The sequence below is a fragment of the Peromyscus eremicus genome, chromosome 6, assembly GCF_949786415.1.
Source record: "Peromyscus eremicus chromosome 6, PerEre_H2_v1, whole genome shotgun sequence".
In the NCBI taxonomy this organism is placed as follows: domain Eukaryota; kingdom Metazoa; phylum Chordata; class Mammalia; order Rodentia; family Cricetidae; genus Peromyscus; species Peromyscus eremicus.
In genome coordinates, this window is record NC_081421.1 from 79,604,539 (window position 1) to 79,632,180 (window position 27,642).

Sequence of the window (27,642 nt, forward strand, 5' to 3'; positions counted from 1 at the left end):
GCCAGGCAAGGTCGGTTCCGCGCGGCCGGCGCCCCAGCCCTTGGCTCGCCCTGGGCCGCCCTGGGGTGGGTGCTGCCTCCCGCGACCCGAGGCTCGCACACCGCGCAGGCGCCCCTCCACCTCCGACTCTAGAGCTCTCGGGACAGCCAGAGTCGCCCCCGCCCTCCCCACAACGCCGCGCGCGAGGCCACCCGGCGCCAGCAAGGACGGCATTTGCCTCAACTAGTCTGTCCGCAGCCACCCAGTTACGTCCAGCCCACAGCCTCCTGCCCTCGCTCCCCTCTTGCCGGGAGAAACGCACCCCACCACGTCCGCGACATCCCCGCCGCTTCCCCAGGCCGGGCCCCCGCAGCCTTACCCCGACCCAACAAGCACAAGCCTAGAAATTGCAACTCCGAGCCCAGCCGACTGAGTGACTGATAGGCAGCAGCACGTTCACGACACTTTCACGATTGCCGTAAAGCGGTGGCGGAGAAAAGCCTGCTGCGCGTCTCCGTGCTGCTTGGGAGCGCGCCCCGGGGCTCCGCCCTGATTCCTGCAGCGGTCTGGTTCTGCATCCTGAGGCCGGAGCTGGCGGGTCCTGGACCGGAAAGGAAGACCCAGAGGTGGGTGGAGGAGAATGGCTGGCCTAGCCCGGAGCGGGGGTGTCTAGCTGGAGGCTGCGTCGGAAGATAGGCTCTCAAGTGTCAGGCGAGGGCGCAGCGCGAGTCCCTATCGCCACGCGGGGCGCGCGCCTAACCTGGTTGCGTGAGCTTCGCCGTGCACTTGACCCTTCGAGGGCCACCTCCCGGGAACCCACGTTTCGTGGTGGATGACAACTAGGCTGAGGTTTCCGCACCCCACTTTTTCTCTCTTCGGTACCTCTATGCCCCCAAGTGGTGCTTCGTGCCAAGGGCGTCGCTTATATTTTCCTTGTCCCAGGCACAGCGAAGCTCTTGTACTACAAGACTTGGGAGGAAGGCGGTGTGAGAGGGAGAAAGAAAAAAAAGTGTCTTAAACACTCAGCTTTTGTTGAAGCAGCTAAGGAAAACTTTGAGTACCTTTTGTCATTCCTGAGCCCTTGTTTCTAGTTGGTGGGGGCTGGGGAAGTTCGAAACTGAGATGAGTGGTGTGACCTTGTATTTATTTACACAGAGCTCAGTCTACAACCCATGATTGTGTTTCAGGGAGTGGTCCCTAGCTGAAAGGAAATTACTAGTCCTGTGAATCCTGACAGCCTCGGTCCTTTGAAAAACAGTGAAACAGGAATAAGTTCTCCCGATTTCCCAATTTTAATTTATAAAGAATTCATACTCATTTCTCGGCCCTGTAACTAGACGATTTAGGATTAGCCATTAGAAAATATTACATTTGTCAAGAGGCCATATTAGAGTTCAGGAAAATAGTCATTTTAATGCTTTGGGACCTGATGGTTCTGTGTACCTCTGAAAAACTGGAACTTCCTGTTTGTTCACTTGGAACATCCAGAGTTTACATTTTTATTATTCTTTAGCTGTCACCACTTAGAAGGGACAACATAACGAAGTTCATCTTATTACCAGTGGCTCTTATATGTTTGTGAAAAAAAATGTAACTGGATTTCTGATTCACTGAACTTCAAAGAAAACAGAGAAGATGGGTGAGATATACAAAACAATTTGTTAAAATTCTTACTGTTGTCTAAAGTTTTATATTTTCAAGTAATTTTAAAGCTTTTTTTTTTGGTACTGGAAATTGAATTTAAGTCCTCTTGTTTGCTTTGCAAACACTCTACCCATGTCTTTAAAAGGGTTCTTGAATGTTTTAACTCCTAAAATGGTGAACCATTATAATTCTCATCTACTTGATCTAAAATTGGTCTCATACTTTAACTTTTGGAGGTGAAGGTGCATGGACAATTAGTAGTCTTCCTTACCCATCCTGTGTATTTTAGTTTCTTAGTTGTCACTGGCAGACTGTTAAAGTATTTTAAGCCCTGCCTTGCCTCTAAACTGTCAGTTTAAACAACTAGAATCTTCAAAGCCTAAATATATAAATATATCATACCTCGAAGAAATTGATACACAGCCAAGTATAGGTAGTTATGACTTAAAAATTGATAAATTATTATAGTATTTTATACTTATATTTCAAATTAGAACATTGTATCTCAGAAATTAAGTAATTTGCCTGAAATCCAATAACTAGAAAGTCATAATTTTGGGATTAAAAAAAAAACCACATTGTGTTTAGGGGTTAGGGAAATGTGTCTTCTGTGCCAAACAATAAGAAAATTGACTTCCTACAATTAAAACATTTTCTTAATTACAGCTGGTACATCACTGATATTAAAAATTTCAGGCATCAGCTCTTTAATGAAAAGCAGTTTGCTTATAATACTACATTCTAATGTTCAGGCTACAGATACTGTTTGTTCACTGGCTAAGAATTGTGTTTCTTAAAATCATGTAGTTGAAATAATAACATATTTTCTATGTATATAGATTTCAGGATTTACAAAAGGAACAAGTTTGGGAAGTTCTGAAGATTGAAATTTTGAGAACTCATAAAATAGGTAATTTATCTTTCACATTGTAAAAAGGAGCAAATATTTAATAACCACTTATAATAGTACCTAACATTTCTAGCCAGGCGGTGGTGGTGCATGCCTTTAATCCCAGCACTCGGGAGGCAGAGCCAGGCGGATCTCTGTGAGTTCGAGGCCAACCTGGGCTACCAAGTGAGTTCCAGGAAAGGTGTGAAGCTACACAGAGAAACCCTGTCTTGAAAAACCAAAAATAATAATAATAATAGTAATAATAATAATAGTACCTAACATTTATTATCTCATTTAGTATTTTAGTAAACCTCACTGAAACAGCTGTTCTTTTAAACTGTTTAACTAATAGTACTGGGGCTTTGGGATGGCTCAGCATGTAACGTAATCACCAGCAACTCTGAAGACCTGAGTTCATTCCCTCCGACACACACATAGTAGAAAGAGAAAACTGATTTCTGAAATTTATTCTCTGGCCACATGGCATGTACACCCCTACACACACACACACACACACACACACACACAAAACCACATAAACAGATGTACTTTTAAAGTATTTGACAATATTAAAAGCTACTACTGGTTATATATCACCAGTGTGTTGAGTTCTTTCCTTGTTGTCACAGTAACTTCTGTAATAACTATCTAGCACAGTCTGGTAGAACATTTCCATGATAAGGAAACGTTCTGTACTTTTATTGTCTTGTTGCTAGCCACTAGATTGGCTCTGAGCATTTGAACTGTGATGAATACAACATAGAAACTGAAATTTGGAATGTTATTATATATTCATTTGAATAACTGCATGTCCCTTTCTAGTAACTACTGCTTGGATGGGCAATCTGTGCTGAAAATATTTCCAATTTTCAAAAGAGAAACTGGCTCAGATGAGTTTTGAGGCTTGCCCAGTCTCACGTAGTTTTGCTTTTAAAAAACTGTTATGTAGGGGAATGGTTAATTTGGAAATGCAGATTGTATAGATGGAGAGGGGGAAAAAAGCAGTCCATCCAGGAATGGAGACTCTAAACAAGAGTGGCTACACTTTACAATGAGTGGAAGGATGAAAGAAAGGAATAAATAACTTACAGAAATAGAATTGCCATTATTTAGTGATAGCATATGAGATTTTGCAGAGAGCCTACTCTGCAGGAGTTACTGTGAAGTCCAGGAATCTGAGAAAAATGATAATGCTGCTTATTGAAATAGAAAATACAAGACCGGTTACTAGAGTTAAGATGATGTCAGTTTTTTGTTCTTTCAACAAGTATTAAGTGATGGTGGGTGAGTCCTTGTGTTTGCAGTTGGTGACATGGAATCTCTCTCATTCACTTCACATACCTTCATAAATGTTCATATGATAGAATTAAAGAGCTAGAGATGTGCAAGTCAAATTTTCTCAGCAAGTGCTTACTTTTTCATGCAAAGAGATTGGCAAAGGTTGTGTGTGTAGAAGATAGTATTTCTGCCGTGTGTGTGTGTGTGTGTGTGTGTGTGTGTGTGTGTGTGTGTTTCTGTATGTGGTGGTGCACATGTATGCAAGTGGTTGTTGAGGACAGAGTACAACCTCAGGTGTCATCTACCTTTTCAAAGGTAGAATGTCTCACTGGCCTGGAATTTGCCATGTAGGCTAGGCTGACTGATGAGCCCCAGTACCCGCCTCTTCCTCCTCAGCACTAGAATTACAAGCACTCTGCCACACCTGGCTTTATTTACATGGATTCTGGGTTAAACTGAACTATCTTTCCAGCCCTTTGCTGTTTTAAATATTAAGAAGGATCTAGAAGTAAAAAATAGTAAAATGGGGAAGAGTGGGATACTAGTAGTGGGATGAGCAAAATGTTTTGAGCATACCTTTTACCCAAACACCTAAATTCTGAATAATTCATGTTAGCTTTTTAAATACAAAACACAGTTTCTATGAAAGAAAATGGAATTCCTCAGCCAGGCATGGTGGCTCATGCCTGTAATCCCAGAACTTGGAGGTCAGATGGGAGGATTTGAAGTTTGAAGTAACTCAGATAATAGTGTATTCCAGGCCAACCAGAACCGAATGGTAAAACCTTATGTTAACCAACCACATTTCCTAGAACAAGGAAAGGGAAATGTTCCAGACTGAAAAGTCAAAACAAGGAACTGAAGCAAGAGAGATAAACTAGCTGTTATCTTCTTTGTAAGCATTTGGCTTATAACTTAAAAAGAACAGTGAAGGACAAGGAATACAATTCTGCTTCCTACTGGAACAGGAAGGGAGGATTCATACCTAGATCTCCTGGTTACATGATCTACACAGCATGCTTATGGTTTATGCAAATGGTATTAAGATTTCAGTGAATAATATTTTCATAAGATAAAATACAAACATTTCCTCATAATTACATAACTCACAACCTCTGAACTACCTTTTAACAAATTTAGTCAGGATCTATGTCTACACATACTCGGTGAATGGAGGGCCAGAAAAATCTCTCCCTCTTGGCAAAGAGAGATCACTGAACTTTGTTTTCTCCACATGTCCAGGTGGAAGAATAAAGACGCCAGCTGAGGACTGGAAACTGTATAAAGCCTACCATCACTGATTCAAAGTTCAAGCTCGCAGTCTACATGGACTGAAAAACTAGAAGCCAAGGATTAACACAAAGTTGGCCCAGGTTAGTAAGCCAAGGATTAACACAAAGTTGGCCCAGGTTAGTAATAAGTCCATGTGCCTAGCAAAATCAAATACAGACTCTCCTTGATAATTCATCCTTAATTTCTCTCTCCCTGAAACAATTCATCCTTAATTTCCCTCCCCGGCCCCCCCCCCCCCCCGCCCCCGTGTGTGTGTGTGTGTGTGTGTGTGTGTGTGTGTGTGTGTGTGTGTGTATACATGCATGTTCCTGTTCAAGTGTGTCATGGTGCACATGTGCCTGTCAGAGAACAGCATATAGGAGTCAGTTCTTTCCTTCTGCCATGTGGATTCTGGAACTCAAACTCACCATTAAGTTTCTTAGAACTGGTCTTTTAAACTTTTTTTCACTCATAACTCTTTCTCACCAAAGGAATTTTTACATGATGTTGGGTATATAGATACATGAACTAGGTAAGTAAATCAAACATTCATAATAAAATCATAAGAAATTTATTTTAAAACAGTTCTTTGGTAAACATATAGTTTTACCATTTATGAAAGATCGTAGCAAATTTGAGTGCTAATGTGGCGAATAAACTTGTTTAATTTTATATTAACTATTAAGTCACTGAATATTTGACACTCTAGGGCAGTGTTTCTCAACTTGTGGGTCATGTCCCCTTTGGGGTCAAACAACACTTTCACAGGGGTTGTGTAAGACCATCGGAAAACACAGATATTTACATTCCAGTTCATAACAGTAGCAAAATTACAGTTATGAAGTAGCAGAGAAAATAATTTTATTGCTGGGGCTCACCACAAATGAACTGTGTTAAAGGGCTGCAGCATTAGGAAGGTTGAGAACCACTGCTATAGGGCAAAGTACATCCTCTGTGTTTTTCAGAGTTAATAGACTTTATTTTATCCCATTTATGCTCCTTTGCATAAATATGTCATGCTAGGTGGCAGAAGTCCATTTAGGACCATTTCATTTGCTAGCAAGATTTTCCTAATGCCAAACTGAAATCATTTAATGACTGTTTGTTTGTTTGTTTGTTTTGGCTCAAATCTGTAAATCTGAAATTTTAAAATCAAATATTCAAACCATTTCAATCAAGATATACTACACACTGAGGAATGACAGGAAAATATGAAAATATTTGTTTTCTGTAATTAAACCATATGCTTCTTTAAGAACAGAAAACTTTGTATTTACACTAAAACCTGATTCCTAACACACAGTAGCTTTGAATATGATTAAGGTGCTTCAGGCAGTGTTCACTGATAGTGAGTACATGGTGCAAAGTATACCGTGTGAGATCTGAGCCAAGACTGCACAGAAATTGTGTAATACACGCCCAGACAAACACCCTCAGGTGTTTCTGGGCTCATCACACTGTTGAATTTGGATTACTGTTGCATGTTCAGAAACCTTTTCCTGTTACCAGATTTTTTTCATGGCCCATAGTTTAAGAAGCTAGAGTTTAGAATACTTTCAGATTTAAGATCCCACAAATACAAGCTCATAGTTGGAAGCCATGAAAAACATGGAAGAGGTTTGGGAGGGTAGTTCAGTTTGTAGAGCACCTAGCATGCAGGAAACACTGGGTTAGATTTTTAGTACTGCATAAACTAGATGTAATGGCACATGCCTATGAAATCATAAACCTTCTTGACTATATAGGGAGTTCTTAGCAAGTCTAGGATTAAAAAAAGAAATCATGTAGATTTTTCTCATTTTGAAGTTTTATAGTTAATGTAGTTTTGTCATTTCATAGGACATTCTATGATCAATTTTGAGTTAATGATTTATAGAAGTATAGTGTATGGCTTATTATTTCATAGATAGGACAAGTTGGTCCAGTACCTTTTGTGTACATGATAGCCTTTGCTTGATTATGTTGTCTTTATTCCTTTGGTGAATAAAGATTAGTTGGCTTTATCTAATTGGGGGTGGGGGGAGAAAAAACGGTTTCAAAAAATATTAGAGACTATATACTGGCATATTGCAGGTTTCTAAGAGGTCAAGCTCTAAGAAAAGCACATGTAAGACTTGGCAAAACCAACAAATAATAGAACTGGATTCCTGCAGACTTGAGAGAAGAACTATTTGGAAACAGGAATTAAAATAGCATTTAAGAGCTCACTAAGGAAATGTAACTATCAGGATTATTCTCTCAAAAACCTACTCTAGAAAAAGCACCTAGAGGATATTGGCAAGGAATTTGCAAGAAGAATAAATAGATAATTGAAAATGCTGATAGAACATTAAGGACTGGTAGAAAAGAGAAAAACCCTAGGAGATTATGACAGTTTAGACAGGAAATTACTTGAATCAAGCTTAAACTGGTAGCTTTTTAGAACAAAGGAAAAGAAACTTACTTAGCAATATAAATATACTTATTTTGCAACTAGTCATATGATTGAAACAGATGATAAGTTGCAAGTGGCTGAGATTTCATCATTGGGAAAGTCAGGCTGAGACGAGGAAGTAGAAATTGTAGAGCATTATTCAAACTCAAGGAATTTGATTTGGTATTTACAAAGTTGATGAGAATTACTAGGAACAATTTTAATTTTAAAGTATTTATATTTTTAGCAATTAAATTTCTAAAACTAAGTAAATGAAGAGATAATTCACATTCTTGACTTGTTAGTATATAACATCTTCAGTCTAGAGTTTAAGGAGAAAATGGCATATAGTATGTATTTAAGTGATTTTTTTTTTTTGACTCTTCATATAGGAACTGGAAATATAATAGTTTCTGGCTTCTAAAACAACTCTTTCTTGTTCTTCTCAAACTGAAGTTTAATAAGAAAGGAAAACCAAACAAGATGTTACTATTCAGTGTGATCAGTGTTGTTGTTGGTGATGTACAGGCTGCTGCTGGAAACAGAAAGGACATTTAGCTAGAGCTAGACGTGAAAAATGTGTAGAGATTGGAGCTGGAGAGATGACTAGGCCGTTCAGAGCACTGGGTGTTCTTCCAGAGGAGAAGAGGACTTAGGTTCAATTCCCAGCACCCACAGAGCAGCTTACAACCATCTAACTGTAACTCCAGCTCCAAGGGATCCAACACTCTCTTCTGACCTCTCAAGGCACCGGGGACACATACACAGACATATATGCAGGCAAAACACTCATACACATAAAATAATTAAAAATAAAAGTGTGTAGAGTAGGTGTGGAGGTGATGATAGCCTCAGGTAGGCAGTGTGTTCCTCTGCGGTGTGTCTGCAGTCACCGAACCCACGCTTCTGGATAGTTGTATTCTTCTGACACTTAGTTTACTGAGCACCTTGGGGCCCAGGTGGCTCAATTTTGTACCATCCATGGACATACTGCTCACAGGCAGGTCCAGCAAGTAGTTCTTCTCTCTGTGTAGGGAAATAAAGAAAAGTTTCTTGAAATAGCAGAGCAGCTGCATCTCAGTCATGGGAACTCTGCTGTCATGCAAATATTCCTCTACTTCCCCTTTACCATCAACATAGCCTTTTGTAAGCTTTCTGCCTATCAACTTCCCATGTTCTCCAGGCTACTGTAGATCACAGTGGAAGCCCTGGTGCTTGGGCAGATTTACTAGCAGATGCCTTTCTTGTCATCCTGTTCTGGCTGCAGTGCTCCCACTCATTGGTCTTGATAAGGAAACCAGAACTGTGATCAGGGATAGCCCTAAGTCCTACTGTCCTTTGCTGTCTTCTCTCTACCATCCATAGTCACAAGTCAAACTCTGGACCCTATCTTCTTGAGAAGCTGATACGGCTCAGTTGGTAGATGACTTATCTGGTATACCCGAACCCCTGGGTTTGATCCTCAGAACCTGAGCAACCAGGTATGGTGTGGTATACGCTTGGAATCCCAACAATTAAGGTAGCCAGCTTGGAATGCTTGAGACCTTGTTTCAGAGAAAGAGTAGCACACTGACACATACATAGACAGGCAGGCTGAGACTGAGGTGGAGAGTCACTGACCTCTGGATTTCAAGGTTTTAGGTTCAACTTGGCTGACAAAGGGAAAAAAATGTGTTTGGCTCCAAATACCACATTTCTTGTTTACCATGAGGGCCTGCATGAGAGGGATGAGGTCCAAAAAGCCTGACCAGAGAAACTATGGGTCTGCTGTAGAATATAGCACAAATTGACAATCTCTACCACCCACTTCAGCTCAAGAGCTCTTCCCCTCATCTAGATGTCTTCTGTGCTGGCATTTATACTGTGGATTATGGGCATCCTCCACCACTTCTTTTGTTCAACTGATTTGTCTCTTTTGGATTTTGAACTGAAACTGCATTATAGAGGCATGATTGTATGAAATGTATGAAATGTATGAAAAATCCCAAACTTCTCATCATGCCTCAGTCTTTCCTTCTAAGGATGGTTAGGGGCTACACTGCCCAGCCAACTCATCAGTATATAAGACATTTGCCAGTCTAGAGATTACAAAGATTTTAGTAGCTTTCTTTTCCCCAGAAAACAGAAGACCACATTCACTGATTTGACCAATTGTAGGTTGAGAATATTAGGGGAAAAAAACTAGCTGTATTGTAGATGTAAGGATATTTTTAGTGTCTGAATAATACATTGTAACAACTGCCTTAATTGATTTACATTATTATAATATAGACATGACCTAAAGTGTATGGGGTGTATGTAGATTATAGGCAAATCCTATGCATTTTGTATGAAGGACTTGAACATTTTTGTATTTTGTTATCATTGAGGTGCTTATGATACAGAAGGGTAGCTTTATACTTTTTACAAGGTCCAGTTAGAAAGTTATTCTAATAATCTGGTCAAAGATAATAGCAGTTTAGGTAGAGTAGTAGCCGTGAAGATGGAGAGAGAAGGTAGACTGCACAGAAATAGTAGGAGAAGAGTCAGGATTGGGACTTAGTTATGTGTGAAATGATGAGGTAGGAAGCAAGTTTCCGGCTGTGGCCAGTGGGTAAGTCTTAGTTCTGAAAAAATGAAGAGGTGGTGCTGGAATGGTATGGTGAGGAGGCTTGTGGGATAGGAGTACATACAGGTGTGGGGATGCTTGCACATCAAGAATACAAGTTTTAGGGAGTGAGTGGCTAACAACGAGTGGGAAAACTTATCCATTACTGTTTCTCATTTGTATTTTCTGCTGTAGACAACCTGTTTGAAATGTGGTGGTTTCAGCAAGGCCTCAGTTTCCTGCCATCAGTACTTGTAATTTGGACGTTTGCTACCTTCGTATTCTCATACATCACTGCAATAACACTCCACCATGTTGACCCTGCATTGCCCTATATCAGGTCAGTGAAACATATTGGTCATTTAGAAGTAACCCCCAGCTTCAAGACTGGGATTGGAACACAGGTCCAGGTAAGTGCCTTGCCACCAAGCTACTTTCCCAGACCACGGAGAGTCTTTATGACTAGTTCGTAGTTTTCATTGAATATGGCCTTTCAATTTCCATTTGAAAATTCAAGTTTTTATGCTGCCGTTATAGCAAAGGGAACATAAAATAGAACTTGCATTTGATTTTCTCCATGCAATGGAGAAAAATTGGAACAGTGGGATGAGTCATAGATGCTAATCTCTTAGTAACTTGTCTTTTAAATAAGTGCTTGAGCTTGCTTCAGAAATTAGAATTAGAATTACTTTCCTCTTAAAGTTCAAAAATGTTATAAACAATAGTAATATTAGGAAAATGTAGTAGTACTGGCAAATAGTTACTGATTTATTATGTGACAAGGTAATGTTCTAAGTCCTCTTCATGCCTTGGGTAATCGAGTCCTTAGATCATCCATGTGAGGTAGAGAAATTTATCCCCATTTAAGAAGAAAGGCCTTGTAGTCATCCTCTGTTACTGTAATATAAATCTGAAATAACCAACTAAAGGAGAAAAGGTTTGCTTTGTCTCACAGTTGTAGAGGTATCAGACCATGATTAATCAGTCCTCTTGCTTTGAGCCTGGGACAAGACAAATGTCATGGCAATAGTACATAGGGAACAGAAGCACTCACCTCATGACCTGTAAACCAAAGCAAGCAAGAAGGAGGCCAGAGCTTTGTAATTCCCTTTAAATGTGCATGCCCAATGACCTAAAGACCTCTTACTGGGCCTAACATCTTAAAGAGCCCACCAACTACGCATAATGCTTCCCTGTAGACTAAACCTTGAACACCCTCAGTAGCTATATCACAGAAGTAAGGTCCTGGAAAGGTATGTGTTTTGCTCAATGATACACAACTCATTCAGTGATGGAACCAAGATTTATACCTACAGTTTTACTCTAGGGACTGTGTTATTACTTTTCATGACCTGCTGGCTAGATACTTCTGACAAAATGAGTATCAATAGTTATATTTTTGAAATTTCAAAACTACTAACAATTTAATTATGGGTGTTGCATGTACTGTGTTTATAACCACTTTTATTATGAGTGTTTATCACACAATGTATGTGTACATGCTTGATGCCAGCCAGTTTAGTGCATCAAAGCCCTTGGAATTGGAGTTACAGAGGAGTGGAAACAGCCATGTAAGTGCTAGAAACTGAACCCAGGTCCTTTATAAGAGCAGCAAGTGGTGTTAACTTCTGAGCCACCTTTCTAGCTCTGCTCATCCCATCTTTTTAAAATTGAAGCAGCGAGTAATGTAGTTGTAACTCTGCAAGAAGGTGCATATTTGAAATTGATGAGGGTCTGTCAGCATTTTTTATTTCCCCTTCTGAAAACTTATCTTCTTGCATTCAGAGCTTTCTGTAACCTAGGAGCTAATGAGTGTCTTGAGTGTTTCAGTTCTCTGTCAGTCTTGTCTGTGATCTTTCCAAGTTCCCTGGATACTCTCCCGGCCCCCCCACCCACCCCATTTCCTTCTGCTTTTATTTTTCTGATAAAAAGCTCTGTTTTACTCTGAGCTCTTTCTCTAAAGTAAGATATTTAAGTTGTACCTATTCCCTACTCAGACTCATTTCTTTGATCGTCATGATGTAAATTAAGCTAAATATGCCACAAAAGGATTTCCTTTTGGTTTGTGAGTGCTATTCAAACAGTTACAGCCCCAAAGGACATAAACAAATGCAAAATTCACTTCCAAAGTGAGTTTATAAGTAGTGTGCTTCAGATGGGGTGCCAGCCATTGGGCTGTACAGCAAAGGAAACAGTCAGTCCAGGGAAGAGGAGTACACACAGTGGGAGCAAATCTTCACCAGCCATACATCTGATAGAGGGTTAATATCCAAAATATGCAAACAAGTAAAAAAATTAAAGCCAAAAAAAGATCCAATTAAAAATAGGCTATAGATCTGAACAGAATTCAAAAGAAATAAAAATGGCTAAGAAATTTCTCCAAAAGTACTTAACATCCTTAACAATAGAGAATGCAAATTAAAACTCCTTTAAGATTTCATCATACAGCAGTCAAAATGGCTAAGAACAACTGACAACAAATGCTAGCAAGGATGTAGGGAAGGTGAACCTTCATTTACTATTTATGGGACTGCAAAAACAATGTATAGAATTCTTACAAAGCTAAAAATAAATCTACTATATGACCCAGCTAAACCACTCCTTGACCTATTGCTCAAGGATTTGACATCCTGCTCCACAGATACTTGCTCAGCCATGTTTATTAACAGTCTATCTACAGGAGCTAGGAAATGGAAGCAACTAAATGTCCTTCCACTGATGAATGGATGGATAATGAAAACATAGTACAAATACACAGTAAAATACTATTAAGCTGTAATGAAAAATGAAATTATGAAATGTTCAGGTAAATGGATCAAGCCAGAAAAGACTATATTGAGTTAGATAATCCTGACCCAGAAAAAAAATGCTGCATATTCTCTCTCATCTGAAGTTCCTAGCTCCAAATCTTCAGATGTGAGTACATATCCTGGAGCAATTGCAGAAACCAAGAAAGTGAAAAAGGGACTATGGATGGGAAGTAAGGAGCTCTAGAGAGAGGAGTAGCAAGATACAGGACCTGTGAAAAGGGAAAAAATGGTATGGGAGCAATACAGAGAAGAGAGGGGAGGAAGAATAAATAACTTGGTAGATGTTTGAAAAAGCCATATAGACTCATTAGTTTATGTTTATCTGAACTTACATATAATATATATAACTGTATGTATATACCAATATGTAGTTTAAATGAAAATTAGCCACATGGAGTGATAGGATTCTCCCTGCAATAGCCATAGACTACCTAGCAAAAACCCAAGTATAGGCATGAGAACCTTCCTTTGTGCTGTTGGTCAGGGGATTCCAAGCAACTCCCCAAAGAGTACAAACTATTGCTGTTGCTCTTGATTGCCTCACAGAATGTGAAGGTAAGTCCCTATTGCTGAAGACCCATGCACTTTAGACACAGGACTAAGAATTCAAGCTGAATCTGACCTGGAAGCCTCCTCCTTGAGGACCAGCTTTCATAGTACTAGAATGTGCTGTGCAAGCTGCAAAAGGAGAAAAGCAATCGATAGTCCTACCCAGTTGTGATGCCTACAAACCACAACAATGACCAACATGGCAAAGATATCCCTAAAGGTGTAATAGTGGCTGCTGTATCAGGGCAGTAATAATCTGTAATACTTTATTTCAAGACTAACAACTTGGTCTTTTTAATCTTTGTAGTAGTTTTAGAGAAAGGAAAGGCAGTAATGCTTATTGGATGTCTCTGCTCTGCTGGACAGTTTACATGCATTACCTCACATTTTATTTCATCCTTGTGTTGATCCAGCAAAGCTGGGAATGAATGAATAGTTCCAGTTAGTAGATTTAAAAAAATAGTGTTAAGGAGATAAAAGAATGTATTGAAAGATTTACAGTTTTTAAATGGTTTGTTTCTATCTTGGTCTGTGCGGTAGTCCTCAGTGTCCTGGAGGATAAGAGTGTAAAAAGATCTGTTGAAATGCATTGTAGTAAGTGGTTTTGAGGATCCTGGACAGAGTGTTGTCAGTTATGGTTTACTAGAGGACTAGTCAAAGGTTAAAAGTAAGAAGATGCTCAAAATGGGTCCTGAATGTGAGTTTCATGAGGATGTAGGTTTTGTCAGACTTTTTTATCCTCTCTACTCCTGTCCCAGAAATGATAACTACAGTGGTTTAAATGAAAATGGCCCCCATAAACCCATAGGGAGTGGCACTACTAGGAGGCATGGCCTTGTTGGAGGAAGTGTGTCACCAGGGGTGGGCTTTGGGGTTTCAGAATCTCAACCTAGACCCAGTGTCACTCTCTCTTCCTGCTGCCTGCTGATCCAGATGTAAAACCCTTGGCTCCTTCTCCAACACCATATCTGCCTGCATGTTGCCATGCTTCCTGCCATGATGATAATGAACTGAACCTGTAAGCCAGCCCCAGTAAATGTTTTTCTAAGAGTTGGCCATTGTGTCTCTTCACAGTAGTAAAAACCCTAACTATAGGACAATAACTGATGAATGGTGTTTGAAAAGTATTTTTAATATCAGTTGATGAACAGGTATTAATTGAAGTATAGGCAATCAACAACAGGTACAAAGAGACAAGAGCTATGAAAGAATAATCCTAGCATCTGAAGTTCCTAGGATTATTCTTAATATGTTAAATGCACATTCTGCACTTATCTAAAATTAGGCACAAATATATCAATGCATCAGCCTTACCAGAATATTCTGTAAGCAGCACTGGCCCTTTCATAGCTCTTGTCTCTTTGTACCTGTTGTTGATTGCCTATACTTCAATTAATACCTGTTCATCAACTGATATTAAAAATACTTTTCAAACACCATCCATCAGTTATTGTCCACAAAGATAGCCCCACAACAGACTGCTGGCAATGGTCGAGAGACAGCCCGAACTGACCTACTCTGGTGACGGGATGGCCAAACACTCTAATTGTCGTGCTAGAAACCCCATCCAACTACTGAGGGATCTGGATGCAGAGATCCATGGCTAGGCCCCGGGTGGATCTCTGGGAGTCCAATTAGCGAGAATGAGGAGGGTTTATATGAGCGAGAATTGTTGAGACCAAGGTTGGATAAAGCACAGGGACAAATAGCCAAACGAATGGAAACACATGAACTATGAACCAATGGCTGAGGAGTCACCAACTGGATCAGGCCCTCTGAATGGGTGAGACAGTTGATTGGCTTGATCTGTTTGGGAGGCATCCAGGCAGTGGGACCCGGTCCTGTGCTCATTGCATGGGTCAGCTGTTTGAAACCTGGGGCCTATGCAGGGTCGCTTGGCTTGGCCTGGGAGGAGGGGACTGGACCTACCTGGACTGAGTCTACCAGGTTGATCTCAGTCCTGGGGGGAGGCTTTGCCCTGGAGGAGACGGGAATGGGGGGGCGGGCTGGGGGAAAGGTGAGGAGGGCGGGAGGGGGGAGAACAAGGGAATCCGTGGCTGATATGTAGAACTGAATTGTATTGCAAAATAAAAAAAAAAAAAAGAATAATCCTTTTTTAAATTGGTTTTTGTTTATTTCTGCTATGTGGAAATAAAAAGAGCTGAAATGATAGAAAAAGGGTAGATAGATATTTATAAACTCAAATTAGGTTCTCCTTATAAATGTATGAGTTGAGTTGAGGGGCTTTGAAAAGATAAAGGGTTTTAAAGTAGCCCTTGTTAGGTGTGGTAGGGTACTTAGTGTAAGAAGCCTACATACTTTCTTTTTGTCTTTCAGTGACACTGGTACAGTAGCTCCAGAAAGATGCCTCTTTGGAGCAATGCTAAATATTGCTGCAGTTTTAGGTAGGTAATGGAAGTGAGAATGGTTTTAGCCCTCAAATGAATAGTCAAATTGATATTTTCTTCTTTAAAAATTTTATCACTGCTTACTTTCTATTTATAGTTGAGAATGTGTTACTACTAAATTATGGATTGTAGTTATGTTCTTAAAAAAAAAAAAAGAAAACTCTTGGTTATATAGTGGTAAGCGTTTCTGCCTTCCAAGAAAAAAAAAAGGTAGAAATGTCAAACTTTAGAAATACACTTTGAAGAAATATTATGTGGTTATTTGACTTCTTATCTAAACAGAGGTTCCAAACACAACCAAACATTTCTTTGGTTCTCTTAGATAGAGAACAACCAGTGTGAAATCAAGAACTGTAGGTAAAACTGACGACTACTAAGTTCTTTCATGAAAAACAGTTTAAGCGTAGAGATGGAATTACGTTTTCACTTTTGATTAATATTCTAATGCTATGGAATTTACTATAGTATATTATATTCAAGCTCTTTTTGTGAAACATATTATTATTAATTTAGTAAAATATTTTATCATTAAATTTGGTCATTTAGAATAATTTCATCTGTCAATTCAATACATATTATTTTCTTGCATGAAAAAAGAAATTAAGACTGGTGAGATGGCTCAGGAGGTAAAGGTACTTGCCACTGAGCCTGATGACCTTGAGTTCGATCCCCAGAACCTACCTGGGGAAAGGAGAGAATCCGCTCCCAAAGACTGTCTAGTGGCTTACACACACACATTCACACAAAATAAATAAATAAATGTAGCAGAACATTGAAAAAATAGGAGTTAGGAAAAATAATTTATAAAAATATGTTTTCTCTTTACACTCTTCAGAAACATATCCACAAAGCGTTTATGTGTCGTATTTATTATTCTCCTGAGTTGTTTGGCAATAACTCTGCAATAGAACATTTGATTTGGCCCTTCCTTGAAACATGAGTATGTAAAGCAGCCTCTATCTTCCTGTGTAACTGACTGCTGTGCCTACATGAGCCTACCTATGGTAACCTGAACTAAAACAGTATAAAAATGAGGAGGGAAACTTTTTGTTTTATCTATGCATGTCCCATCTGGATTCTACTGTTGATTTTGATGCTGAACCTAAAAACATTATGGGTTTAATAAGAATATCATAAGAGCTTTTTTTTTCAAAAGACATCAAACTTATTTTCAAAGTTTTATACTAAATAGCTGCAGACGTGAGGCCCAGGGAAGGCAAATGTCTTGCTCAGGTGTACAGAGATTCAAGTAGTTCTATGGTATGACTATAAAAGTTCTTTAAAATCTACACCTGTTTTTGTGTTCTTTCAAGTTAATGTTCAAAGGACAGACTGTGTTTCTGGATAGCAGCTGACCTTTGTGAACTCTTCTCTGGAATTTTATTCCCCTGGTTACTCATTACTTCTTTGTTTTTCACATTCTCTTTTCCCAGGTTTTGCTACCATGTATGTTCGTTACAAACAGGTTCAAGCATTGAATCCTGAAGAGAACCTTATCATCAAATTCAACAAAGCTGGCCTTGTACTTGGGATACTGAGTTGTGTAGGACTTTCTTTTGTGGCAAATTTCCAGGTTTGTTTTTAACCAAGCATGGCTATTTTCCCAAAATGCTTGGGTGTCTGTGGTGAAATGAAAAGCTGGGCTGTTCAGTCACATGCTGCTCCTGCCTCTTCACTTAACAGAATTAAGATGTATTTGACCATTTTAGAAACAGCTACTTTCACTATTAGAGTAACCTGTATTCAATGGTCTGAACAAACATGAACACTTAGAACTGTTTGTTAACACAATCAGGATACTTACTAGACGGACTTCATTATACTTTGTTGGAGGTTACCTCAAGATAAGACAAAACTGATACACATTGTAAGTGACACATTGTGGATCTAAGCTTTGTGTTTTGTTTTCTGCATTCATTCTAATTCACATCACCAGACTAGTCCTCTTGGCTTTATCATTTCGGATCAGATCACTCTCTTTTGATAAATGCTGAAACATCTGAGAGACAAAGGAGCAAGCCACAGCCACTTCTTACCTCACCAACTTCTCCGCCTGAAAGGGTCAAGCTCCTGTCTCCTCCCATCTTATATTCCTCTCTCTGCCCAGTCATATCACTTCCTGTCTCCACCTCCCAAGTGCTGGAATTAAAGGTGTGTGCCACCACTGCCTGGCCTCTATGGTTACCTAGTGGCTAGCTCTGCCCTCTGATCTACAGCTTTATTTGTTAGAGCACAAACAAAATGTCACCACAGTAGATACTAACATCACCCAAATATCTACCTGCTCCCCTTCTTCCCTATGTAAGGTCTTGCCACTTAAGTGGTGAATATTATCACCTACCTTTTATCCTCCTTTATAATTTTTTTAGGGGAGGTGCTTGGAGGAAAGTTTAGCACTATTTTGAATATGATGATGACTTAATTGATTTCCCTCATAAATATTTCTTAGATGCTTCTGCTTCTCATTATTTTCATTTCTCCTTCCTTTCCTGCCAATTCCTTTTGAAGGAATTGTTCATCTATATTCACTCTAACTTTCCTGTACTCAATTCTCAAAAAAAAAAAAAAATTATTTTCTTTTGTCCCGCTTAAAGCTCCAAAGAATTTACATTAAGAAAGAATAATTTGATAAACTCAGATAGTTAATCTGATTAAAAGTCCTCTCTAATCTGGTTCTCTAGCCTCATTTTTTTATCACTGTGTTCTTAACGTTGCCACTGTATATAATGCTGGCCCATTTTGTTGTTGTTCCTTAAATAAAACAGGTTTATTTAATTCCTTTACATAGGTACTTGAGCATGCTACAAGCCTCAATCCTAAGATCTAGACCTCAGTGTAGACTACATTTTCCTAGGAAATCTTTTTCCTGGGTTCTACTGCAATATATTCTGAGTTTTCTCTTTTTATATTCTCTAGTCTTGGAAAGCTCATCCTTTATACTTCTTACTGGGGTCTAGTTTTTTTTTTTTAATCAGTAGTTGTTTCCATTTTCCTATTATTATTATTATTATTATTATTATTATTATTATTATTATTGGTGTATGTCTCATTAATTATAAGTGCAGTGGTTTGCTCACCACTGTAGCTCCAGCACCTAGCACACTACTTAGTGTGGCAAGCTCTCATTAGTTATTTAGGAACTTTTTGAGAAACAATGAAAGTACTAAAAAGGTTGGGGAAAAGATCTCTTATCATATGGTTGCTTGTATTCAAGGGGAAGCCCAACACTTATTAGAATGTGGTACTTGAAAATATAATTTAATATAAATTGAATGCCTTTGAACAGTGTGTATGTAATATTCAACAAAATGGATAATGAGTGGTAAGGATCCTCAGTGTCCACTTACAAGAATGTTTCCCTTCTGGGAGATTTATCCTTCAGGAGGTTTGGAAGGGATTGGTAAACAGGGAGATAAGGATTAGCTTTCTAGGGTTGTCATATGAAATACCAGGAATTGGATAGCCTCAAAAAGAAACTTAATCTCTCAAAGTCAAGGTATTAGTAGGGCTGATTCTCTTCCATGCTCTTCTATATGGCTGGCTGGTCCAGAGCATTTGCATCTCATCCCAACGGTCTTCAGTAACCTTAAGCTCTTCTTCTTTTGTTTCCCAGTTTCTAAAATTATGAAACTAGATATAATAAGCTGCAGGGTTTTTTTTGTTTTGTTTTTGTTTTTTGTTTTTTTTTTTTTTTTTTGGTTTTTCGAGACAGGGTTTCTCTGTGTAGCTTTGCGCCTTTCCTGGGACTCACTTGGTAGCCCAGGCTGGCCTCGAACTCACAGAGATCCGCCTGGCTCTGCCTCCCGAGTGCTGGGATTAAAGGCGTGCGCCACCACAGCCCGGCGCAGGTTTGTTTTTTAATATCTAGTTTATTTATACAAATAAGCTGAAAACTTCTCATTTATATTGTTGAACTTTTCAAAATTGAAAATAATTTTCTTGTTATACAACATATTCTAATCACAATTTCCCCTCCCTCATCTCCTCCCAGATCCTCCTCATCTCTCCACCCATCCAGCTCTCTAACTCCACACCTTCTTTCTTTCTGTAGAAAACAAATAGGCAAAAGAAAAAACAAAAAACAAATGAACCAGAATAAGACAAACAAAAAATCAGAAAAAGTAGGAGAAACACACACACACACACACACACACACACACGCACGCACATGCACACGCATGCACACACGTACACACGTGGGCCATTTAAACATACAAAATTCATTTAAACACAAAATTGGGAACCATAACATAAACAAAAGACCAGTAAGGTAAAAAATGTCCAAACAAAGCATTGAGACAAAAAAAAAAAAAAAAAAAAAAAAATCCAAAATACCATTATGTTTGTTTTGTGTTGGTTATCTACTTCTGAGCATGGGGCCTGCCCTTAAGTGTGCTTTGTATACCTAGCAGAGACTCCACTTAAACTGCATTGGAGAAAATTAATTTTTCGTTTGTGAGCAGTTGTTAATTTGAGATAGCTTTCTGGTTAAGGCTGGGGGCACATATCTACTTCCCCTCTCAGTGCTGGAACCCCATCTGGCTTGGACCTATCCAGACCCCATGCATGCTGCTAGTCTGTGAGTTGCTATGTGTGTCAGTTCTGTTGTGTCTGGAAAGCACTGTTCCCTTGATTCCTTCTATCCCCACGGGCTTTAGTGCTCTTTCTATCTCCTCGTCTACATAGTTCCCTGACCCTGAGGGAAGGGGTTTGATGAAGACATCCCATTTGGGACTTAGTGTTCCAAGGTCTCTTACTCTCTGCATATTGTCCAATTGTAGGTCTCAGTATTCGTTCCCATCTCCTGCAGGAGGAAGCTTCTCTGAGTATAGATGAGTGAAACACTGACCTGTGAATATAGCAGAATGTCATAAAGAGTCATTTTTATTGCTATGTCCCTTTAGTAGAGCAGTAGTATTTGGTTTTCCCCTAGGTCCATGACCTATCTCTTCTCAGGTTCCTGGCCACCCAAGCAGTGTCAGGCATGGGTTCTATCTCATGAAGTGGATCTTAAATCCAATCAGCTAGTGGTTGATTACTCCTAGAACTTTTGTACCACAGTTGAACCAGTGTAACTTTCAGGCAGGTCACCATTGTAGAATGAAGGATTTGAGCTGGATTGGTATTTATGTCTCTCCTTAGGTAGCATGCAGAGTACCGTTCAGTACCATGAACATAGTCAGTAGGTGTAAAGGCTCTAGTTAGGTAACAGCATGGCTTCTCCATGTTCAGTGAGACTTGTAGGTGTTGTCTTCAGCAATAGGGCCTTACCATCAGTTTGTGGAGAGCAACCAGTTGCTTTGGTAATAGCCTGAATGGTTTGGGGGTTCTCATGGGGCCCATTTAGCCAACAACTCAATTAGATGTAAATCTTTCCTGACACTGGAGGTTTCACTTGATGGCAAGCGATGTTTTCTTGGGGCTTTGTTTCCCCTGTTATTTGGTGATTCCATTTAGATTTCTTTCATATACGTATACATTTTAAGAAGCTTCTACTATAGTAGGTTTCTGTAAGGCCCCTCAAGTGGCTGGTAGTGTTAGTTGTCCCTCCTTACCGTCCTCTTTCTTCCCTGTTTCCTTAATTTTATACGCCTCCATTTCAGTTTTTATACAAATACTTTCCCTCTTTTCCTTAGTTTTTGCCTTTAATTCAAGGATTTTGTTAAGGAACTGTGTACTGACATTGATTGGGCCATGTCTGTATTTAGCTTTATCAGATACAATAACCAAGCCTTCAAGCAACTAGCTCTCTCTCACTGAGAAAAGAAACTGGTACCTTTGAGAAATCAAAATCTCTGATTTCTATACATCTAGAATCACTTGTAGCAATCATTTGAGAGATACCAAATCAATTGGATTTGTGGATTATACAGCTGATGCAAAAGAAGGAACCTGAATCCTGCCCTTCCTTTGTTCTCTTAGTCATTATTCTCCCTTGGTGCCAAGTATTGGATGTGCCTTTTCTACCAAAGGAAGCACAAACACCACCAATTAAAACAAAACAAAAATAGTGATTCAGCCAAAATTTGATTTAAAAAATTGATTGTAGAAATTTGAGGTTGACAATTGTCACTTTTAAACAGATGGAACATATGATGTTAGAAATTGAATGTAAATAAATAAGGTGAAAACATTGTAATTTATAGTAATCCCTGTGGAATAATCAATACAAACTAATAATAATCCCTGTGGCATAATCAACAACAAACTTGTGCCATGAAGGCCTTAAATTACATTTAAATTTAAACTCTCCTCCCCTGATATGCCTAGCTCTCTGCTCTTTAACCTACTTGCCTTTTTCTATTATTATTACCATTTAGTACTTTACTATGAAATGTCCTTATTTCTGAAGTTTATTATTTATTTTTGTGTACGTTCACCAGAATATAAACTGTGAGGGCTGCGTGTCTATTTCATTCAGTTGCATATGAATGGCTTTAAAAAGTATTTGACACTTAATAGGACCCAATAAAAATGTTAAATAAGTAAAACAAGCTGGGCGGTGGTGGCGCATGCCTTTAATCCCAGCACTCAGGAGGCAGAGGCAGGCGGATCTCTGTGAGTTCCAGGCCAGCCTAGTCTACAGAGCGAGACCCAGGACAGGCACCAAAACTACACAGAGAAACCCTGTCTCAAAAAATAAATAAATAATAAAATTTTAAAAAATAAAACAAAAAAATACATGGATACTTGTTTCCATTTTTATTGCTGGCAAATGAAGTCATCTGGTTTACTATAATCTTCCAGTGCTTTGGGGAAGTAATTTGTGAAGTCCAGAGAGCTTCCCCACTTGGCCCTATTGAATTATCTGGCTTGTGCTTTTAAATGATTTGTTGATGTGTTGTGAGTTTCTCTGGTTGACTGACTTCGTTTTTCTGCTTCTCAGAAATCAACACTATTTGTTGCACATGTATGTGGAAGTGTGGTTGCCTTTGGTATGGGTTCATTGTACATGTTTGTTCAGACTATCCTTTCCTACCAAATGCAACCTAAAATTCACAGCAAACAAGTCTTCTGGGTCAGACTGCTGCTGGTTATCTGGTGTGGAGTAAGTGCACTTAGCAGTATCCTTTGTTGTAAAGTGTGGTTTGCTATTCAAGGAGAATAGAATGACAAGACAAGTGAGTACAACAGGCACAGTGTAAGTACCAGGTTGTTAACTGTAATATCTTTAGATTATTTTGTGTGTGTAGGTTTTAACCTACATGTATGTATGTGCACCATGTGCAAACCTAGTAGCGAGCAGTATCCGAAGAGGGTGTCAGGTACCATGGAATTGAACTTATGGATAGTTGTGAGACACCATGTGGGTGCTGGGAATAAGATATTGGTCCTCTACAAAAGCAACATGTATGTGCTTTTAACTGCTGAGGCATTACTTCAGCACCCCCCACTCCTTTAAAGTCACTCTAGGCTAAAGAGTGTTGTACATGAAATTCACACTGAAATTAATAAATGATCCAGAAACAAAAATAATGTTTAGCATAGTCATACTTCAGAAAAATCAAGTAAGAGTTGTTATGCTCGCTTCAGAAAATTATTCAGTGGAAATTTATGGTAGAGCTGCTAGTTTTTGATCAAAGAAGAAAGAGTGTGATGGTGTAAATCATTTCCTGGGGGCCCTCTGGATAGATCTTTAGTTTTAATACTGCCATGTGACATTAGTTATTTAAAGGAATAGGATTGGACCATAGCAACAAATGTGTAAGCTAGCCTTTAAAGTGATTTTTGTTTTTCTGTTTTTTTTTTTTTTTCTTTTTGGTTAGGATTTACAGGTTTAAACCTTCAGGTCTCTGAGATTCTTCCTTGACTTTTTTATAGTGCTGACTTGTTCATCAATTTTATACAGTAGTGATTTTGGTGCTGATGTAGTACAGAAACTACACTGGAACCCTAAGGATAAAGTAAGAGCTTAAAGTCTATAAAACGTGTGTGTGTGTGTGTGTGTGTGTGATTTTTTTTTTTAAGGATTTATTTTCATTTTAAATTTATCTTTATTTGTGTGTATCTGTATGTCATGTATGCATGGATGCCTACACAGACCAGAAGAGGGCATTGGATCCCTTTGAGCTATATTTACATGCAAATATGAACTGCCCAACATGGGAGCTGGGAACCAAACTTGGTTCTCTGGAAGAGCAGCAAGCATTCTAACCACTGAGCCTCTCTCCAACCTTGTATCATATGTTATAAGTTAGTATAAAAACTCTAAAAATAGTCCTTATGAAAGTTTATAGTAAATATTCTTGAACTTTTCCTAGTGTCGTTTTATGAATTTTATTCAGATACATACACACTCATGCACACTTTGTGTGTGTGCGCGCATGCATATGTGTACACACCTGAAAGCCAGAGGACAATCTCAGGTGTCAGTCCTCAGGTGCTATACAGCTCGTTTTTTGAGACAGAGTATTTCACTGGCCTAGAGGTCGCTGATGTGGCTGTGGTGTCTGGCCACAAAGCTCCAACAATCTGCCTGGTTCCACCTCCTTGGTTCTAGGGTCTCAGACACATGCACCAACACACTGGCTTTTTGTGTGGTTCTGGTGAGAGAATAAAGGTCCTCACATTTACACAACAAGCACTAACAACTGAGCATCTCCCCGGACTCCCTCCAAATATACTTTTTAAAGACTTACAGTGTTGGGCATCAAACCAAGGGTCTTGTAAAAGCTAGGCACAACTTGTTTTGTTGTTTGGTCGGGGGGATAATTAATTTCACTCTGTGGTCTAGCTGACATTAAATTTGTGATCTTCCCTCAGCCTCCTGAGTGTAAGGATTGCATGTGTTGATTTATGAATCTTATGGCTCAGGGGAAAGAAGTAACTCCTTGGTTGTACAGTGTAGATTCTGTTTTGTCTTAGTTATTTAGTGGAAATTATATTTGCTCTAAGTGAAACTCAGACATCTAGTATGGTTTAGGAGGTATATTCCTAATAGCTACTGCAGTTCTCAAAACACATTCAAACCTCAAAGGTTGATTTTCAGAAGGAAAATTGGTCTATAAGAATTTGATGTTGCTTAATTTGAGAAATACTGTAGATTATTTGAATAATTGTGAATAAAACTTCACAAAACTATCCTGTTTTTCCTGTTTGACTCAAGGGTTATGTGCTTCACATGGTCACTACTGCAGCAGAATGGTCTATGTCATTTTCCTTCTTCGGCTTTTTCCTGACTTACATTCGTGATTTTCAGGTAAGAAAATAGTTTTAATTTTATTCAGTAAAACTTCATGTGGAATAGCAGGATATGTCATTGGCAGATTCCTTGTCCTTTTTGAAAATGGGCAATTTAAAATCTGGTACCAGAGAAAGTGATAGAAGAGTAACTTCTGGTAGAATTATTTCTGGATTTGAGGAAGTAGTGTGTTGTGAGTAAATTTCAGCCTTGCTAGTGGAATTGCAAAGCATATCTGAAGAAATTCTTTGATAGACTTCTATAATCTGGTGCATTCACTTAGGCCCAGCCCTAACACATAGTTTCACAAAAAACTGCAAAAGAAAACCAGGAAACTTAGTGAGGCAATAAGGTGATTTTCCCATTTCACTTGGTGCTAGGATGATGCCTGTGGCAGTGACTTCCTCTTCCCCATTAGATCAGTTTTTATCTCTGACTGCATAAGGGAGCGTGTGGAACATAGTGAAGAGATAGTCTCTCATAAGCACCAGACTGCTCTATATAATTTTCTTTTCTGTTCCAGAAAATTACTTTACAGGTGGAAGCCAATTTACATGGACTAACCCTCTATGACACTGCCCCTTGCCCTGTCACCAGTGAAAGAACACCACTGCTTTCCAGAGACTTTTAATGAAGGGGTAAAATACTTCTGTGATAACTATGATTCTCAGGGATTTGAGAAAGATACACAAACATTGCTTATTATACTCTGAAAATTTGAAATAGTTAATCAAGGCTGACAGTGACATTAATGAAAGATGATAATCAGGAGAAATGTAATAAGCCATCTAATAAGTTTTCTTAAATGATGTCAGTAAGAAGATCATCTAAACACATTTATGACTACACTTTTTTTTAGTCCCAGAAAATAAAACCAAAGGAAAATACCATTGTAGTGTTTGCCATTTTATTGAAGAAGAAAAACAGACTGAAGTACACCAAGTTGTCTATATAACTGGCCTTAAATATTTTGTAAGTCATTTTAAAAACATCTTTTGTTAGGAGCACTTTTATGAGAGACATTTTCCATAACCCATAATAATCAGCATTGGTCAGAAGATCATTTAGAATCAGGGTTTGAAGTTGAAGTTTTACGTTATTAATACATTTCTTATTGTGCTTAAAAATGTGTCATACTGTTGTTGTTGTATAATCCCCTCTGTAAATAAGAGCTGACCTGAGTTCAGGTGAGTTCTTTGATGGCTTCAATTTTGCACACAAAAAAAGCCATTGGTATTTATTTGATCATAAACACATGAATACTGACAGATCTATCATATGTACTTGCAATAATTTCATAGTCTGGTCTCTGAGATTAGATTTTTAATTACCAGTGAAAGAAAGAGGTATTGTGGCAAACACACCACCATCTTGTTCTCTATAAAAATAAAGGTTAATGGCTGATGACATTGCCAGCCTTACGACCTGAATTCAATACGTGGGACCTGCAGAATGGAAAAGGAAGAAAAGTCTCCTCTGACCGTTATCCTCTGACCTCCATATGCACATGTGCACACACAATGAAGAAATGAATGTGATAGTAGATAATACACAAACAATGGTTGATGTTCCTAAGTAAGATTGCAAAGTCTGTAAACCAAAGTAGATACGATTAATAACAAATAAAAGTTACTCTACACTACAGCTAGGAGCTTCTTTGTTTTTTTTCATTTATAGAAAATTATAATTACTAGTAAAAGTAGTTTTGAGTAGATATTTAGCCTTTTTACTGGAATTTGATCTTTTTAGAACCTAGATCTGAAGAAGAGACCAAAATCCAAAATAAAAACCTACTCTAATACAATACTGTTATATGAAACTTTTTCTCCCGTCATGCAAATGATTGTAAAGTTGTTATTTAGATCTCTGTGTGGATAAAGGATAGTTTCTAGATCCCCACTAAGATTAAAAGGGAAGAAATAGTTGACCTGGAGTCTAACTAGTTTGTAAAAGAATCTCTGATGATTTCTCACACAATTTATATTTTTAGAAGAGATGGGGCTAAGACCAGAAGAAAAGATAGTGATAAAAAGTTTTAAATGTATCAAGTAAACTGTCTATATGGTGGAACTGCAGACTTCAATTATAAGTTGTTAAATACAAAAATTAGTAACTATTTTTGAAGAAATTTCTTAGACTAATAGGGAAATGGAGTATTTACCTGTGCCAACCAATAGTGGACAAGGGTGACATTTCGGTAAACGTTGATTAATTGACTGTTGCTACTACTAGAACAAATTGCATACAAATCATGAAAAGCTATTAATGCTGCTGAAAAACCAAACTGTAACCACACATGGAAAGTATCTTTTCCTGTGGTTTCTCTCTACCAGTAAGTCAAGTTATGAAGTATCCACGATGAGAAGGAAAGTGATAGAGTGAAAATTCATGAAGGTAAATGTGGGGAAGGTAGTTAATAGAAAAACATAAGACTTGTTAGAATTACCCCTTCTCAGACTATTAAATTTAGAGATATAGTTTATACAATAAAGAAATTGTTCTGCCCGGTGGTGGTGGTGGCGGCGGCGGCGGCGGCGGCGGCGGCGGCGGCGGCGGCGGCGGCGGCGGCGGCGGCGCACGCCTTTAATCCCAGCACTCAGGAAGCAGAGGCAGATGGATCTCTGTGAGT

The 27,642-nt window shown here is 38.8% G+C and overlaps 2 protein-coding genes across 6 annotated transcripts in view; one reads left to right on the forward strand and one right to left on the reverse strand.

Annotated features, from left to right (window-relative positions):
• Positions 1-466, reverse strand: part of Cept1 (choline/ethanolamine phosphotransferase 1) — a 40,876-nt gene extending 40,410 nt beyond the window's left edge. For both annotated transcript variants that reach the window (XM_059266048.1, XM_059266049.1), the window contains exon 1: positions 359-466. The gene's annotated coding sequence lies outside the window, so the exon portion shown is untranslated. The remainder of the gene's footprint in view (positions 1-358) is intronic.
• Dram2 (DNA damage regulated autophagy modulator 2) lies at positions 460-26,657 on the forward strand. 4 transcript variants are annotated; one of them, XM_059266050.1, is made up of 11 exons: positions 464-605; positions 1,493-1,618; positions 2,463-2,533; positions 5,036-5,166; positions 10,261-10,405; positions 15,762-15,829; positions 17,266-17,405; positions 22,719-22,896; positions 23,654-23,736; positions 24,939-25,031; positions 25,537-26,657. In XM_059266050.1, the coding sequence occupies exons 5-11, from the start codon at positions 10,275-10,277 to the stop codon at positions 25,642-25,644; spliced, it is 801 nt and encodes a 266-aa protein (XP_059122033.1). In that variant the 5' UTR covers positions 464-605; positions 1,493-1,618; positions 2,463-2,533; positions 5,036-5,166; positions 10,261-10,274; the 3' UTR covers positions 25,645-26,657. The 4 variants fall into 4 exon arrangements, with proteins under 4 accessions (XP_059122036.1, XP_059122033.1, XP_059122034.1 ...); XM_059266051.1 differs by lacking the exon at positions 1,493-1,618; XM_059266053.1 differs by lacking the exons at positions 22,719-22,896; positions 23,654-23,736 and having other exon boundaries at positions 460-605.
• Positions 26,658-27,642: the final 985 nt, after the last annotated feature.

What these genes read in the sequence shown, in the direction of transcription:
- Dram2 (XM_059266050.1), top strand. Translation starts at nt 10,275, where the DNA reads ATGTGGTGGTTTCAGCAAGGCCTCAGTTTCCTGCCATCAGTACTTGTA. An exon ending in CCTGCATTGCCCTATATCAG is followed by an intron (nt 10,406 to 15,761) that starts GTCAGTGAAACA and finishes TTTGTCTTTCAG; the next exon opens with TGACACTGGTACAGTAGCTC. An exon ending in AAATATTGCTGCAGTTTTAG is followed by an intron (nt 15,830 to 17,265) that starts GTAGGTAATGGA and finishes CTCTTTTCCCAG; the next exon opens with GTTTTGCTACCATGTATGTT.